The sequence below is a fragment of the Petaurus breviceps genome, unplaced genomic scaffold (genome assembly GCF_028583685.1).
Source record: "Petaurus breviceps papuanus isolate PSGF00001 unplaced genomic scaffold, PetGlider_PUasm1.0 90644, whole genome shotgun sequence".
Classification (NCBI taxonomy): domain Eukaryota; kingdom Metazoa; phylum Chordata; class Mammalia; order Diprotodontia; family Petauridae; genus Petaurus; species Petaurus breviceps.
In genome coordinates this window covers 9,180,016-9,198,125 of record NW_027187298.1, presented here as the reverse complement: position 1 = coordinate 9,198,125, position 18,110 = coordinate 9,180,016, and the positions used below count along the sequence as shown (strand labels likewise).

The 18,110-nt window shown below is 39.7% G+C and overlaps 1 protein-coding gene across 2 annotated transcripts in view; it reads right to left on the bottom strand.

Annotated features, from left to right (window-relative positions):
* The window catches only part of ASAP2 (ArfGAP with SH3 domain, ankyrin repeat and PH domain 2), a 258,558-nt gene that overhangs the window by 11,316 nt on the left and 229,132 nt on the right, over positions 1 to 18,110 (bottom strand). Inside the window, exons 22-26 of one of the 2 annotated variants that reach the window (XM_069064804.1) lie at positions 17,273 to 17,510; positions 12,400 to 12,561; positions 10,120 to 10,294; positions 1,990 to 2,039; positions 1,407 to 1,495 (exon numbers count right to left, since the gene is read on the bottom strand). In XM_069064804.1, the coding sequence (XP_068920905.1) occupies positions 1,407 to 1,495; positions 1,990 to 2,039; positions 10,120 to 10,294; positions 12,400 to 12,561; positions 17,273 to 17,510 (714 nt within the window). The remainder of the gene's footprint in view (positions 1 to 1,406; positions 1,496 to 1,989; positions 2,040 to 10,119; positions 10,295 to 12,399; positions 12,562 to 17,272; positions 17,511 to 18,110) is intronic. The other variant, XM_069064803.1, reaches the window with a different exon arrangement.

Here is an 18,110-nt window from a genome sequence, read left to right as displayed (position 1 = left end):
AAGCATATACAAAGCATGCTATATACACAGTGAATAGGAAATAATTAACAAAGAAGGCACTGGAATTGAGAGGTTGGGGAAGGCTTCCTGTAGAAGATGGAATCTTAGTTAGGACTTAAAATGAAGCCAGGGAGGGCAGTAGTCTGAGCAGAGAGGGGAGAGCATCCCAGGCGTGGGGGACAACCAGGGAAAGTGCCAGGAGCCGACAGATGGAGTGTCTTGTTTGTGGAACAGCCAGGAGACCAGTGTCACTGAATCAAAGAGAATACATTGGAAAATAAGGTATAAAATGACTGGAAGATAGGAGGCGGTTAGGTTATGGAGGACTCTGAATACCAAACAGCATTTTCTTTTTAATCACAGAGGCAGTGGGAAGCTCCCGACCTCATCATTCAACTGAAACGACTTTCTCCAAAGTTAGCAAATCTAATGGTCTTTTCTTATCCCTCATACTTCCTGACCTGTCAACTCCAATCCATTCTCCACTCAGTTGCCAAAGTTATTTCCTGAATCACAGGCCTGCCCACATCACCTTCCCTACTCAATAAATTTTAGCAGCTCTCTATTATCTCCGGGATTAAATAGAAATCTTATCATTAAGGCTCTTCACAATCTGGCCCCTTTTCACCTGTCCAGTCTTCTGGAAGGAGTCCTTTACTCACCTCCAGACAGTCTGTGATACAGCTGGCCAGCCTCGCCTACTTGATGTAGCTCACACATGGCATTTCATCTCTCTTCTCCATAACTGGAATGCTCTCCCTCATCATCAGCATGTCTTAGCATCCTTTCAATACTCTATTCAAATGCCACAGTCTATAAGAGGGTTTTCCTGATCCCCCCCCAGATGCTAGAGCCTTCCCTTCTTAGGACAGCCTTCCATCTACTCTATACGTACCTATCTATACACATATTCTCTCCATAGTTAGAATGTAAGCTCCAGTGGGCAGGGGCTGTTTTTACCTTTTTTTGCATCCTCAGTGCTTAACACAGCATCTGGTATATAACAAGTGCTTAAGAAATGCTTGTTGACCAACTGTCCTTAAATTCAAAGGTTTTTCTTCCCAGTCCTTCTTCTGAAATGTCAGCCATTTCTCCTGCTTTGCCCCCACTGCCCACACCCACCCCAGGCTACTGAAAACCTGCACATCATTTAAAGCCCCACTCCAATGCTCCTTCCTCCAGAAGGCCTTCCCTAATCCCATTAGCTGGAAGGGATCTTTTCTTCCAAGGACTCTCAGATCCTGGACTTCTTTCTTTTCCTACAGATGTCACACTATACTTGGTAATTTATTTACATATGTACCTTAGTCCTGTCCCTAGATTGTAAGCTCACTGAGAGCATGGACAATGTCTTGGTCAAATGTGGATCCTCATTTGGTGCCTTGTACACAAATTTTATTACTTACTGTCTGTGACTTCCTTGGCATGGGTGCTGGTGGCTGTAAACCCGAGGACGTGTTGGATGTAAGACCAGACACTTCAGAGATCTCCCCCACTGTGAAAAGTCCAAAAAGAATCTTTCTTAAACCATGCTATCTCATCTGTTTTGATTAACCCCAATTAACCCAAACATCACTTTCTACATTTGAAAAGGAAAATAGCCTTGAGAGAATTTGTTTCTTGATTTTGTATTCATATATTCTCCTGAATTTCTAAATAATCTTAGTCTGACTTTTCCTACCTTCAGGTTTCCAACCTTCATAATATTTCAGATTTAATAATTCCATGGCCTCAAGCTACAGATACCCCTCAGTTAATTTATGATTCTAGGACTCATTCCTGGGCTTTGCTCTTTCCCCTGCTGGGTGGTTTATGGAAGTCAAGGCAGAAGAGTGAGTGGGCACCCATCATTAAAACTTACGTTCCTTTAGTAGTAGAATTTTCATGACCCTCCTAGCACATGGCTTGATGCTCTAGAAACTGAATTCAGCCTCTCTTTAATCTAAAAAATGCCCCCAGCCTGAAAGAGATCTTGAATGAGGTAGTTACCAGGTCCTTTAGGCTGGCCTTTGTTGATCAAAGGTGATGACCTGTCAACGCTGTTCAGAGCAAAAAAGGAAAAAAAGACATTACTAACATGCAAACTTTAAGATCCAAGTACATTTGTTAAGTATGAAGAGATGTCACAATTGTCATTTCAGTTTTCTCAAACCCAAAGATGGGTCAAGAGACTTAGATTGTGATCCCACCTCTTCCATTTAACAGTGAGATCTTAGGCAAGCTGCTTAACCATCATGAGGCTGGCCTCAGGCTCAGAATCTAGACTAAGAAAGTGCTGCATTTACAGTCTCCGAGTTCTACTCGAATTGCTGATTAGCAATCTGTGTGACCTCGAACCCATCCCTTCTCCTCTGTAAGATGTAAAATGAGGTGGTTGGCCTCAATGGTCTCTAAGGTTGCTTCCAACTCAAAGGCTATAATTCTTTGCACATAAAAGCCTTTGGTTTTATAGTCCCAGTTGCTAAGGCCCACTGTTGTCAATTCTGGGCCTACTGAATGTTTGTGAATCAGAACCCAATACAGTACAGCCTTGGAGGCGGCCACTTGTCTGCTCCCACTTCCCCTTTCTGGGTCTCAATTTCTTCTTCCATAAAATAAGAGAATGGGTGGGATGATCCCTACAGGTCCTTCCAATGGTGACAGTCTATAAATCTAAATGGATTTTCCCTTCTGTGAAAGGGGGATAAAAATAACATCATTCCTGCCCCATCTCAGAGCACCTTAGAGGATTAATAAAACATGTGGAGAGCTAGGAGAAAGACCACATCTGATTCTTCTGACATCTGTCTTCTATCGTGCTTAGAAGGAAAGGGATTAAATGTTTAGGAGGACAAAGGAAAGAGCAGGTTTATTAACAGTAAACACTGGCTATTTTACCTTCAGATACAAAGAACTGTGATACAAGTTGTCCCTCTTTAAGAAAACCCAAATGGATACAAATAGTAGCATTATAGTATGGTTCTTTAAGGAACTGTTTTCTTTTAATAGTGCTTTTTCTTCTAATAGTGCTTTTAAAATGCAATTCAATGGATCTACAAAGCTTTTTCAGACCACATCTATTGTATAAAACAAAGAATACTGGCAAGCACTCTTAGATGTAGTTTATTTGTGGCTTATTTCCTTTCAGAGGCAGAAAATGAAAATCTGTGGTTTGGATTTTGTATATTAATATAATATTTTGGTTTTTCCTCAAGAATACACATATATAAACTTAACCCATTCAGAACACAGTTGAAAAGCCCAGAAGTATGGGCGGGCAGGTGGTGCAGTGAATAGAGCACTGGCCCTGGAGTCAGGAAGACCCAAGTTCAAATCCAACCTCAGACTCTTAACACTTACTAGCCATGTGACCTTGAGCAAGTCACTTAACCCCAATTGCCCTGCCTTCGCCCCTCCAAAAAAAGAAAAAAAAAGTTGGAAGTAAAAGAGATCCTAGGGCCCTCTCTCAGAGTGGATGCACTAGGTGGTACAGTTAAAGCACTGGACCTGGCATCAGGGAGACCTGAGTTCAAATTCAGCCGAAGGCATTTACTAGCTGTGTGACACAGGGCAAGCCACTTAACCCTGGTTGCCTCAGTTCCTCATCTGTCAAATGAGGATAATAATGTTTGTCGTGAGGATCAAATGAGATAATTACTGCAAAATGCTTTGCAGTGTCTGGCAAATAATAAGTGCTATTAAAATGTTAGATACTGATAACAATAATGATATTGTTTTACCTAGAATTCCAATGGCCCAGTACTTATTTTCTCATCTCATAGTGAAAGAGAGAAAAAGAGATACAGAGACAGTGTGTGTGTGTGTGTGTGTGTGTGTGTGTGTGTGTGTGTGGTGCTGTGGACTCATGGTATGGAGGATGCTAGACACAGGCATAGTGTCTTCAGTATGAAGATACAGCTAACAACCTGAAAAAAATAATCTAAAAATAAAATTATGACTTATAAGGGGCAGCTCCCTGAAAAGAGAGAGGGAGAGGAATAAAGGAGAAATCTAGGCAATGCAAAAGCAAAAGATGTCAACAAAATCCTTTTTTTTTTTTTTTAATTGAGGGGTTTATTTAGTATAAGGACAAAGAGCCCTGCACTGGTAAAAAAAAATCTCGAAGGCATGCAGGTATTACAGTACAGCACAATAATGACTCAGAATCATCAAGTGAAGGTAAAATTAAGTTCCATATAGTTTGTCAAAGATCTCAGGGAAGCAGGTAAGGTATTTTAAAAGGTTTCTGTCCAATGGCTCACAGAGGAGGCACTGAATATTTGATGAATTTTCATAAAAAATAGTAAAAATAATATTTTGCTGCTTTAAAGGAGTTGTGTGGGTAAATGCAATTTTGTGAAAAAGGTCATTCCCTGATGATGGTGGGTAAGTAAGGTGGTACAAACCCTTCCCCCAAAAGGAAGGGCTATTACCAGAAGCAAATGAGACAAGGGCTGTAGAAGTCCTATGTAATTATTAGGCTACCATACAAGTGAGCTGCCATACTATAGGGGCAACCACACTGGCATACCCAGCATGGCTGCTAGCACAAGTTCTTAGATATGCTTTGCTAGGAAAGAGCTGTTTAAGGGGTCAACGATCTTTTTTTAGTTACATTCAATAGTTCAGGGGAAAGTCAGCACCTTGAAATAGAGAGAAAATACAAGCAGAGAAATAAAGACCAACAGACAGGGCTCTGACTGCCTGAGTCAATTATATACTTTGCATATATCCCTGGATCGAAAGAGCCTTTACATCTGAGCAGGTGGGGAGCTCTGAATATGTGGCCACCCAGAATCTCAACCAGGGAAATCACAGGATCCTTCTCATAAGAGACCCCCCAAGGCAAAATACCAACTCAGAGTAAATATGTACTTCTCTGTGCCAGAGGGCATCACAACCCTTGTGACTCAGTGCCTAATTGTAAATTAGCAAAAGGTATGAAAGCCTTCCTACAAGCAAGTCTCCCCTAAGCAAGCTTCCCTTAATGGGCTCCACATGAGGCCTATTAATGGGGGAAGAATATCTTAAATCTCACTAACATTACATATACAAGACTGGCAGGAAAGACCAGAGAAGACAAGACTTGAGGGCCAATGGAGAGGATGATTCATGTTCCATGTCTCTGAGGATCTAAAGCATCACATGTAGGAAGTGTAAACTTGTCCTGTTCAGACACACGGCAGAACTACTAGGGACAGTGGGTGGAAGGTACAGTGAGAAAGATAATGGTTCAATGTCGGGAAAAACTTCCCAACAATAAGAATAGTTAAAGGGTAGAACGAACTGCTCTGGGAGGCAGTGACTTGCTCAACCACAGAGGTCGTCCAAATGAGGCTAAATAACCACTTACACAGTACCAGACGTGGTAGAGGGGAATCCTGTTTAGTCAGCCAACAAAATGGCATTAAGTACCTACCATGTGACAGACGCTATGCTAAGTACTGGGGGTAAAAGAAAGGCAAAAAAAGGTTTCTATTCTCCAGAGAATCACAGAATGTGAGAGAAAATGTGGGGGGATGGGAGAGGTAGCAGGCAAATAACTGTACAAACAGGCACTGGTTGGATTACATGACTTCTGAGGTCCTTTCCAACTCCGACATTCTCTAATTCTATTGTTATAATGCATTCAGGTCATATCTCCTCCAAAATATTTAGTAGCTCTCCATTACTACTGAATAAAGTTCAAATTCCTGTCTTCACAACTCTCTGAAATCTTGCACCAGCCTACGTTAACTCTCATTTCATACTACTCCCTCCTCCCATGTATACTATGGTCCCACCAGTCACATTCTCTGCCAAACAATGTGCTCATTTCTCATACCCAAATGCTTTACCCATTTCGTTTCCTATGCCTAAACACTAATCTCTTAACTTGTCTCCAACTTTTTTTTTTAAGCAATCGGGGTTAAGTAACTTGCTCAAGGTTACACGGCCAGTTATTTCTGGGTGTGGTGCTGAGTATCTGAGCCCGGGATTTGATCCAGGTCATCCCGACACTGGAGCCGGTGCTCATACTCACTGAGCCACCTGGCTGCCCCTAACTTGTCTCCAACTTAACTGAAAGAAGTGATCATTTTAATTTTCTTTTTTCAATACATTTTTATTTATATTTTCTGTTTCTTACATCACCATCATATCTTCTGTATCCCTCCACATCTCCCTTTGGGAGCTGTCCCATAAGACACATACCATTTTCAGAGAGAAAAAAAAAAGTCAGCATAACTGACTGATACATTAAGAAAGGCTGACAACATGTACAATGTATAATAGCTGTGGATCTCCCATCTTCACCAACGGGTGGGTTGGGGGTGTCATCTCATATCTTTTCATTTGAGTCTCACTTGGTTCTTATAATTTTGTTACATTACTTTTAATTTTTTGATGTGTCATACTTTTCATTTACTTTGTCATAATTAATGTGTATACTATTTTCTGGTTTCTGTTTACTTCACTGCTTCAGTTCACATAGATCTTTCCAAGCTTCCCTGTATACATCACACACATCATTTCTTACAGCACAGCAATATTCCATCACATTCATTTACCACGATTTGATTAGCTATTTCCCAACTGATGAGCATCGACTTTATTACCAATTCTCAGCTACCATAAAAAGTGCTGCTATAAGTATTTTGGAGTACGCAGGATCTTTTTTAAAACGATGGCTTCCTTGGGGTATAAGCCCAGTAACAGAGTCTCTGCTTAAAAGGGCATGGACAATTTAGTCACTTTTTTGCACAATGCCAAATTATTTTTCAAAATGGTTGTGCCATTATACAATTAACAATTATCATCCCATTAACAATATATCAGTGTGTCTATTTTTCCACACCTCTTTCATTAGGATAACACTGTTGTCATATTTTGTCATTTTTGCCAATTTTCAGGGTATATGAAGAAACCTTAGGGTTGTTTTGGTTTGCATTTCTCTTATTATTAGTGTTTTGGAGCATCTTTTTCATGTTTTATGAGAAGTGTTTATACATATCCTTTGACCATTTATTGGGAATAGCTATTAGAAAGAGTGCATGAGTATGTGCACAAATATATATGGGGGAGAGAGACAGACAGACAGAGACAGAATATACAGCTTGAATACCAAACCTCTTTTTCTTTTGTGTTCTTAATTTTGTTAGGATATACCTGTATATAATTTATGATCTGATTATTCTTTTATTTCTTCTGGATTTGCTGTGATTTCACCTTGATCATCTGCCATTTTATTGATTTAATTTTTTGCTCTCTTTTTAAAAAATTCAGATGAGCTAAAGGTTTATCAATTTTATTAATTTTTTCAAAGAACCAGCTTTTAGTTTTATTTGTCATTTCTGTGGTTTCTTGTTTCCAATTTATTTCCCCTCTTGTTTATAATATATTCTTTTCTGTACATATTTTAGTTGTTTTTTTATTTTTAAAATGTATATTTAATTGATTTATCCTCTTTTTCTTAATGTGTGATTGAATGGATATGATTTTCCCCCAGAGGACTGACTACTTTAGCTGAATCCCAGAAATGTTGATATGCTATTTCATTGTGTTCATTTTCTTTTAAGTAGTCATTAATTATTTCTACGATCTTTGATCCACTCATCATTTAAGATTTCACTGTCAAGGGGGCAGCTAGGTGGTGCAGTGAATAGAGCACCGGCCCTAGAGTCAGGAGGACCTGAGTTCAAATCTGGCTTCAGACACTTAACACAAAAACTATCCGTGTGACCTTGGGCAAGTCAACCCCAATTGTCCTCCAAAAAAAAAAAAAATAAGATTTCACTGTCAAGTCTCCATTTGGATCTGTAACTTTTGTTTTTGGTGCCTGAACCAATTTTTATTTTTATTTCATTATGGCATAAAAGGGATTTATTAACTATTTTTGCCTTTCTTTTTAACTGCCCTAGTATATGTTCAATTTTTGTAAAAGTTTCAAGTGGTGCAGAGAAATATGTTTTCTTTTGCTGTCCCATTTAGAAGATACCATAAGTCTTTTAACTCTGGTTTCTCCAGAAATCCGTTCAGTTCCATATTTACCTCTTTATCTTTTGGTTAGACTTATCTATACAATAGAGGGATATTATAGTCTCCTATTACATGCCTATTATGTTAACTACGTCTTCTTATAGCTCAGATAATGTTTTCCTTTATGGTTGCTTATGGTTTCTTTCAGCATAATATAGTTTCTTTGCTTATGCCTTTTTATTTATTTGAATGTTTTTGCTTTGTCTGATAGCATGGTGTGAAATCCTGCTTTCTTGGATTTACTTGATGCATAAAAATTTTTTCTGTGTCTGTTTTTTAAATGTGTTTCTCAAAAGCAACAAATTGTGGAGTTTTAATTTCTTACCCATTCTGTCATTTTTGGTGTGTCTTATGTTTAATCTTTTTGTTTTTAATGTTATAAGTGTTAGGTTTACATTTTTCTTCATTTGTCTCTAAACACTGTTTTTTATTTTAAGTTATGATTTTTCCCGTCTTCTGTTATATAGTATTACATTCCTCCAGTTTCTTTATTCTTTTAAGGTGGACCTGTTTCCACTGGCTTTTGTTACCTAACCCTTGATCCCCTCTTCTCATTTTTTATCCCTTTCCCTTTGTTTTATTAGTTCTTTTTTTTTCTCTCCTTCTATTATCTGGTTATATATTTCTTCTACTTCTTTTTTCCTTTCAGTCAAGTATATTTCCTCATGTCCTCCCCACTCAGCAAGTTCAATTCATTACATTTTTAAATTTCATTTTTTGGTCCCCTTTCCAAAAATGTTTTCTCTCACTCTTTTCATTATCCATCTTATTTTTCTCTTTACTCTAAAAACTTGTTCTCTGGTTCATAATCCGCTGTGCCCTAGTCAGACTGGTCAACCTACGATTTCAGAACAAAGCCTTATCCAGTCCTGCCTTCAAAGTCTTTGCTCCACTCTTGCTTCTTCCTTCCTTCTTTCTTTCCTTCCTTCCTTCCATCCATCCATCCATCCATCCATCTCATCTTTTACTGGATTTTTACCACTTAGTGCATGAGGAACCCTGGTGCTCATCTCTGGTTGGTAGAATATATAAATGTAAAAGATAAGAGTCCCTGCTCTCAGGAATTTCTAATGTATTTGGGGAAGTTTATTCACTTATGGTCTCATTTCTGTGGTAATTCCTACACTGATACAGGTCTTTACCCCTTGTGCCTTAGTCAGCAGTTTCATGAGTTGCTGTGGTTAAAATAATTCATCCTTTGGTGGCCGGCTGTTCAGTGAAGAGTCTTTCCACACTTAGCTTGGTTGGTCCTTGGATGACCGATAGTCAATTTTCAAGGCTGGACTCAGAAGCCTTTCCAGTTCTGTAGGACCTGCCAGGGTGCTTCACTGACAGAGTCTCTGAGCACCCATGGAGAAGTCAGTCAGTACTTCAACAGGCACTTATTAAAGACCTACTGTGTGCCAGGCACAGGGTCAAGTGCTGGGCATATAAAGAAAGGCAAATACACTTTGGGGAGGTACTGGGGAAGTAAGGCTTTTTTAAAAGCATGGAAGTTACATCATTGCAGTAGGGCATAATTGGCATTCCTAGAATGCTTTAAGATCCAGGATTCTAGTTTTGGTAACTATACTTCATAGTTGTGTGACCTCAGGCAAACTCCTCTGATCATCATTTTTCTGATGTGTTAAATGGGCATAATTATGCCTGACCTACCTTACCTACTTCACTGGGTTACTTTAAGGGTCAAATGAGATACGAATAATCTTTTCAAACTATGAACTGCTATACGAATGTGAATGTACTTCAGAGACCATTTAATCTAACTATTATTAATATAAACTTAATTATTTTGAGTACTTTTTACAAAATCCTGGTATCAAGTTTTAGAGCTGGCAAGGACCTTAGAGGTGATTAAATACAAATGCCCTCATTTTACTGATGAAGAAACTGAAGTAAGGATTGTTAAGTGTCCTGGCAGATAATAAATAGTTGAAGTTACCTTAAAAACACATCCTATCAACAGAATTCCTCATGTTCGTCTGAATATGTCTATCTCAAAGGAGGCTTATTAACAAACCAAGGCAAACCAACATGTTGGAAGTTCCCTGACATCGAGAAGTGAAAATGTCATCAACTACTAAGAAACCTTTAACTGGGACTTGAGAGAGAGCCCTTCATTACCCAGGCGGTGGTTTTTTCTGCATGATTCGGCTGGGTGGCTGCGGAGGCAGGGGTGGGGGTGTGGACTTGGACTGCAGGGCTGTTGTGTGGGGTGGCTTGGATTGCTGCTGGTTCAATGCCTCGATCACACTGGCTGTTTTCGCCACAGGAGGAGGTGGTGTTGCACTCTGGGGATCTATTGGGCAAAAAAAAAAAAAAAGAGACAAAAAAAAAGAGTGCAAGAAGTCAGAATTCAGTCTCTGCAGTACTTGTACTTCTTACCTCTCCTGTGTCCTGAAAAGGGAGGAACCTCCTTTTCTCTTCTGCCCTAACACATATTTCCTAAGGAATTAAAATATGCACTGTTTTATTATAGTTTTTTAGGAAGGAGAAAACATTTAAATGGAAGGAACAGAGGGGTAAAAGGCATTTCAACCCAATAAGGAGAACACAATTTGAGAGTTTACACTAAGCAAGCTTTCTATCAGTCGGTGGTATTTTTTCCCCCAGACAGAAGCAGCCTCTTTTAAGTCAATAGATTGTTAGGCCTCCAGTCCAAGGACCAGTAGAAATAGTACTAACACAGAAGGGAGGAGATCTGGGTGTCCTGGCTATGTTCTTGACTAGATGGGGGACATTGGGAAAATCATTCCAACTATCTGGATCTCACTTTATTCATTTTTCAAATAAGGAAGATGTAACCTACCCAATATTCTTCAGAGAAGTATTACACTAATGAAATGAATTAACAGATATAAAACAGATGCTTTTAGAAAAAATAAGTGTCATTTAAATGTAAAAGATTCTCATCTTTATTTCTTTTTCAAAAGAGATCTGGGTAAGTGGAAGGCACAATTAATTTTTAAATGCGGATAATAATATTCACATTTCCCATATCACAGAGTTGCTGTACAGAAAGTGCTTTGTAAAACTTAAATGGCTATATAAATGTCAGTTATTATTATTTAAAATTCTGGGGCTTCTCTATCATTAAATATGCTTCTTTCAGTCTGCCAGGGCAACAAAGCAGGATACATAGGGTGAGGAAAATCACCTGTGACAAATAATTTTACAGAGTGAAGGATGAAAAGCAGAAAAGCTTGGCCTACCAGGGGAAGCCTTCTAGGTGAGGCCTCTGCCTCAGCCAGCCCACTGAGGAGAGGGATAAAGTGACATTTTAGTTCCAGGGCCTGATACCTGGTATTGAACCTCATTCTAAGGTGTAGGTTTTCCCCTAATTCTAATTAGTGAAAAACACATGTGCTCCAAAGCCCTCCAATCCAAAGGAACATAAAAATTATATTCCCTAATGAAATAAGCTGAAAAATACAGGGAACATTCCTTTCTCCTACAGCTGATAAGCAATTACAGATGCATGAAATTCACACATTTTGCTGAGTGGGCCATTCCAAACCTTGAACCGAAAACAACTCCAGTCCATATTCATAATGTCAGGGAAAACACCATCCTACCATCCCTATTTCACCAAGAAATAGGGATATGGGAAAGTCCAACAACATGGTGGCTGCTAGGGTAAGGAGAGAATGGTAATGGGGAAGAGACGTAACACACCATACAGGTATTCATTCAGACTGACTGTACCACAGGGGTGCAGTATTTACCAAATATTTCAAGATTACTGAAGATCACTGAAACCATATGAAATGGCCAAAGGAAGGCCATTATAATGGATCATTATTATAATTATAAAGGATCATTATTATAATTAGAGAGAAGAAATAGCCTTAAAATGCTTCAAAATACAAAGAAAGTAAAAATGTGTCAGGAATATAATTTTCATAATAATTGCCATAGAAGAACTAGGTCTGCAGAACAGTAAGGAAATAAGTAATTGGGGTGAGGGGAGGACAAAGGCTGACTTAAGAAAATCTTACTTTTCATATCCTTGATCACTGGAATTGGTAACAACCTTCCCAGTCAGACCTCATGGTGTACTTGGTTCTTTCTGTACTTTTTTCCATTAACGGTGTTTATCATTGTGTCTTATTCTCTATTCGACTATAAGCTCCTTGAGGGAGGGCAGAGATCTTTCTCATCAAAACTTTGTATCTCCTGATTAATCAATGTTTGCTGAATGATCAAATGAATGAATGGCATGATTCTGGGAACATTAACCAACAGACACCAGAGGACTGATTAAACCCATCTCTCCCGTTGTAATCACGTATCACACTTTTGTTGGCTAAGTTTGGTTTCCCTTTTTCTCCTCATTCAAGGAGGTCTGTTCCCTGCCATACAGTTAGAGTAGAATGGCAACAGAAGGAAGAATGAAAAACGTACTCGTAGACGTCACTCGAAGAGGGGGCAGCGGTGGATGGATAGCTGGCGGATCTGACGAAGATCGCTGCCTGCTTACACTGTCCACACTTAAAGAATTTGTCTTCCACGAGGTGTTAGCTGAGGAGGTTGTCTGAACACCAGTGCCCAGGATGGGAGGCTGAACTAAACCCACACACGGACACACACAGAAACAAAACAAAAAATACCACATTATTGATTCTCCCTGCCAACATGCCATCAGCACTCGCGGAGGCTGCCCTTGTAAAGTGGTAAGAAACCACCATTCTTGGGGAACAAAAGTTCAAGGGAACAAGTACAAATCTGCTTCTTGTTTTTTTCCTCCATATGAAACCAAAGATGCTTCAGGGAAAATGCAGAGCTAATTTTTTGGTTCTGTCTTATAGGTACAGTTTTAAATGCTCAGTTCCATCTCTCAAATGGATGCACTCCTCAGAGGGGCTGGAGGTGGGAAGGCACACCCCAAACTTCATCTCCTGAGGAGTCCGCGGTTTAGAGTTCATATCATGAGACAGCTTTCTCCTTCCCAACTGAGTCACTGCCAAGTCTATCTCATACCTGGAGTTTGTATTATTTCTGAACAAAGAATGACTTCCTTAGATAATGGGAAGGAAATACACAGGGTAAAGATCAAAGATTCATTCAATTCATTCTTCAAACGACATTTATAATCAAGGACCTAAGTGTGCACAGCATGGAGCTAGGCATTTTTTTTACATTGTGCCCTAAGCCCATAGGCATAGGCATTAGAGGACACAAAATATTTTAAAAATACAGCTAAAAATCTAGAAACTGAAAAGGGTAACTATGATGGTGCACTTCACTAGAAAGAAGCATCACCTCCTGTCGTGTCATCAGGAGGAAGCTGTAGAAGGCTTTTTGGGTCTCAATGTGTGAAATCTACTGCCAAATAAGGTCAACTCCCTTTCTACTTTTAACATCCTGTTTGCTGGTGGAACAATTTCAGGTAAAATATGTGCATTCTTCAGGGACAGATTCCAGGAAAGGCTTAATAACAGATGAACACCATGGGAATGTGTGGTGAGTATGAAACATCAATGTACACAAAAATAAAATGTGCATTATTGATTATTACTAGTTAATTTTAAAGACAGAAAGGGTAGTAATAGGAGAAAATGTGGGGGAAACCACAAAATACAGACGCTCAGGAACTGGCAAAGCAAAAAAAAAAAAAATGATCATTAAAACTGTGAAATGTGGTTGGACTTGGAGTTAGGAAGACTTGCATTTAGATATGACCCCAGACTCTTTTTAGCTAGCTGTGTAATCCTGGGCAAATCATCTAGCTTCCCTTAACTTTAGTTTTCTCATCTGCAAGCCCAGAATAATAATAATTGTAGAACACACAGATCCAATGACAAAAATACACTTTGTAATCCTCAAAACACTATATAAATGTCAGATATCATTATCCTCCTATACAATTCACCAAAGTAACATATGTTCTTGGAGACACCGATATATATTGCATCATCCCATCTCCAAGGAGATGGGATAACCACATCATTGTAGCTCTTATGACTTAGAAAAAACATACACTATATACAACCAATGTTTGAAAAAGGGGAATGGGGGAAGGGATCTGAGTTGACCTAGGGAAGAACCCTATTTACAACTTCTCTGACACTAATCTATAGGCCTAATGCGAGGTGGGGTTCATATGGAGGGTTTTACTGGAGAACACGACAGTTACAGGTAATGAGGTGCGGATGGACTGAATATGAGCCACTAGAGGGTGCACCCACATAGATGAGTTCAAAGATTGCTTTGAACGCTGCCGTATGGCTAGGTTTCCAGGTCAATCACTGGGGCACAGGAGATACCTTGGGGAGGAGACATCCAGAGTCTACCTTTTGTCCTGTACCTGCGGCTAAGCTTGTGTATGAGGCCACCCAGGGGAGGAGTAATTTAGAGAGCACAGACGGAAGGTCATTATGGAATAAATGATAACAGACTATCGCAAAGGCAAGGGGTTAATCAATTTCTGCCAGGAACAATTTGTGTAAGAGACAAGGTACTGTTTTTAGTCAAAAATCCCTTTGGGCACCTATGGCAATTTCATAGACTGCCTTTGCATTTTCCTGCATCTTAGCTTTCTTGGACTTGCGTCTGCAGGACCTGCATTGTTTTGCTTCCTAGGCATCATTACCAAGCCCTCACCCCTTGCTCCCCCATCTTTCCCAGTGCCAACACCTCAATTCCCCAGTCTCTCGTCACCTTCACGGGCAGAGTGGCTAATCTTTCCTTTTTCTCAGATGTGTCTTTTATTACTCAGAACTTTCTTATATATACCTTGAGTATCAACACTGTTTGAGAACCCAGGAAATCTGATGCTGTTTTCTGCTTCGATAAAGACATACCATCTGCTGATGGTGAACATATTCTGTGAAGTCCAAGATCCTCAGGTGCAAAACAGAGTTAGTGCATGGTCCTTTCATCCTTACTCATTACTGGGGGGATGAGCTAGATCATCAACGGTTTTTAAATGGGAGTTCATGAACTTGTTTTATAAATTTTATTTTATTTTTTGATATTTCAATGTTTCCTTCTAATCTAATGCTATGCATTTTATTTTGTAAATTTATTTGTAAATTTATTCTGAGAATGGGTCCACAGACTTCATCAAACTGACAAAAGGGCACCTGAGACAAAAATAATAACAATGTTAATAATAACAGCAGTTACACAATGCTTTAAGCCAGGGGTGGGGAACAAATCCCTGTTCTGTGAAGTTTGGATTCAGTCAAAGGGCTGCACTCGAGGACCCAGAGGGCCACATGTGGCCTTGAGGCCGCAGGTTCCCCACCCCTGCTTTAAGCTTTGCAGAGAGCTTTACATTTGGATCTTACTTGTTCTTCACAACAATCCTGGGAGGCAGATGCTATTATTGTCCCCATTTTACAGATGAGGAAACTAAAGGAGAAAAAGGTTAAGTGACACACCATAGGTCACAGTTAGTAAGTGTCTGAGGCTGGATTTGAATTCAAGTCTCCCTGATTCCAGGTCCAGCCCCCTTTTGCTGTTGTTGAATCATTTCAGTCACGTCCGACTCTCCGTGACCCCATTTAGGGTTTTCTTGGCAAAGATACTACGGTGGTTTGCCATTTCCTTCTCCAGCTCATTTTACAATGAGGAAACTGAAGTAACCACAGTGAAATGACTTGCCCAGGGTCACATAACTAGAAGTGTCTGAGACAAGATGAGTCTTTCTGACTCTAGGCTCAGCACTCCATCCACTTCCAATTAGCTGCCTGATAAAATAAAAAAGATTACCTTGAGGTAGAAGAAGCAAATAGAGAATAGGTCATTCATTTCCTTCATATCTAGGGAGACTAAGGAGAGTGCTAAGCTGATAGTAGTTTCTTTGTACTTAAGGAATAATATCAAATGTGATTACAAACTGCCATATTCATCAAAACTGGAAAGATTCACTTTCCACCTACCCTACCTACCATATTTCCCATGGCAAGAAGGTCTGTATAAATACATATAATTTATTTTTGTTCTGGAGTGGTTATGAAAATTGAAGCACTATGCAAATGTGCTGTTGTTATGGTGATGATGATTTCAAAGACTCCATTATAATCAGTCGCTTGGGGGGGGGGGCAGCTGTACTCAGGGTTAGCATGGTCTATAGGAATGATTGCATGATGCAGAGCCAAAGGACCTACATACAACCTGTAAGACTCTGAGCATGTTATTTGCTCTCCTGGGGTCTCAAGTTTCCTAATCTGTAAAAAGAGGTGGTTATTGTAGACTATCTCTAGTTCCCCTTCAATTTTATTGTCTTTTCTCTTAATTCTGACGCTACAAGGGTCTTCCAACCCCTCTTGGCCTCTTCACAAAACACCAGAAGTCTCTCTACCCAGTGGAATACTTCTTGAGTACTTTCAGTCAAGTCACTGGTTCTCCAAGTTGAACTTGCCAGAAATTGGCAGCACAACTTAGACTGCTACTATCAAAACCTAAATTTGATTTGTTTCATTTTCCCATGAGGACAGGTCCTTCTGTCTTGTTCTGAATTCTGTCTGTCCTTTCCGACTTCCAGGGCCAACAGCATTCTGAGCTGGAGGGTTAATCAGGGACATCCATAGTACTAGAAAATATGTCTGGATGCTACAGGAAGGTGTAAAAAAAGAAGAAGGAAAGAAGAAAAATGAAAAAAGACAACGAATGTGAAGGAAGAAAGACATGAGGGAAGGAAGAAAGGGAGGAAGGAGAAGGGAGGGAGCAGGAAGAAAGGGAGGAAGAAAAGAGACACTAGGAGAGTGCCTATTATTTTTTTGTCTGTCCTGACAACTGCGTCATCAACAGCCCCCCAGGTGCTATATTGGCATAGATGCTATGGGTTATCTTCACTGTTTTACCCTAATCAGAAATGTGCAACTCTTTTGATCAATGAAATGAGTTAAAATTTCAAAACATTTGGCATCATGAAACAGCAGTATGTAGTGAAAAAACACTGGACTTAAGAGTGAGACAACTTGAATCCAAATTCTGGACTCTGGGATTTAGTAGCTGTATGATCTAACTCAAGTCTCTTACCCTCTCTCAGTCTCAGTTTCCTCTATAAAATGCTGGGCAATAATATTTTTTTCTATCTACCTTATAGAGCAAGGACCAAATGAGATAATGTGGGCCAAACACTTTGTAATCACAGGAAACTACATAACTCTGAACGATGGTTATTATCATAAAACAGTTCAAATAAATCAGAAAAATAACGTTCTGATACTTATATTTGTCATCAACTACAAAACAATGTACCAAAGCAAACATTAACCCTTCTGTTCCCACTTCTCCCAATACATTTTTCTACTTTCCAGCTTAGTACCTTTGCCAATATTCCGGGGAGGTAGTGGGGGTGCGGTGGACTGTGAAGGTGGGGGGCTGCTGCTGAGGATGGCTCCGTAGGTCTCGTTTTGTAGAATGCTAGGCATAAAGCCTCTCTGTTTGTCTTTAGCGATGTTAGCAGCATCTCTAGCCAAAGATGCAGCATTCGACTGGTGCTGGCTGGAACCCAGTTGATAAAAACTGACGGGCCTGTCCTCTCGCCGATTGGGGCTGGGCTGCTAAAGGAACCCCAAAACAGAGGTGTCCATGTTGGTGATATTTAATATTCCCTTTTTATTACTTCTTATCTTTGGGGGAAGGAGAATTCACCTATAACACATCAGCTTGAAGACAGACACAATTTCTATTCTATCTTGTTTACTGGATAGATCTTAAACCTTATCCCCTTCTCTATCTCCCAATCCTCCCCTCCAAAAAAGTCACCAGAATGTCCAATTCATACCACATTCTTTGTGGAGCATTAAAACCAAGTACAATGGCTAACATTTTTCCTTCTCCAGTGATTTACTCAGGCTATTCCTCTCTAGGAAAGTAATGTGGAGAGCAATGGATTTGAATTGACTTATACTAACTACTGACTTACTACTAACTTGAGTGACCTTGAACAAGTCCTTTCTCTGGGCCTCATTTTCCTCAACTGTAAACAGAAGGGATTATATCTAACAATCTCTACAAGCTTCAGCTTGATGATCCAAATGCTTGCCCTGATCCCTTCCATAACACACCCTATTGTGAATCATGAGACAAAGGGTATGATCAATGTTTTCTTCCTGTTTGAATCAGAGTTGTTCCAGTTTAGGCTTCAGAAATCAAAGCCA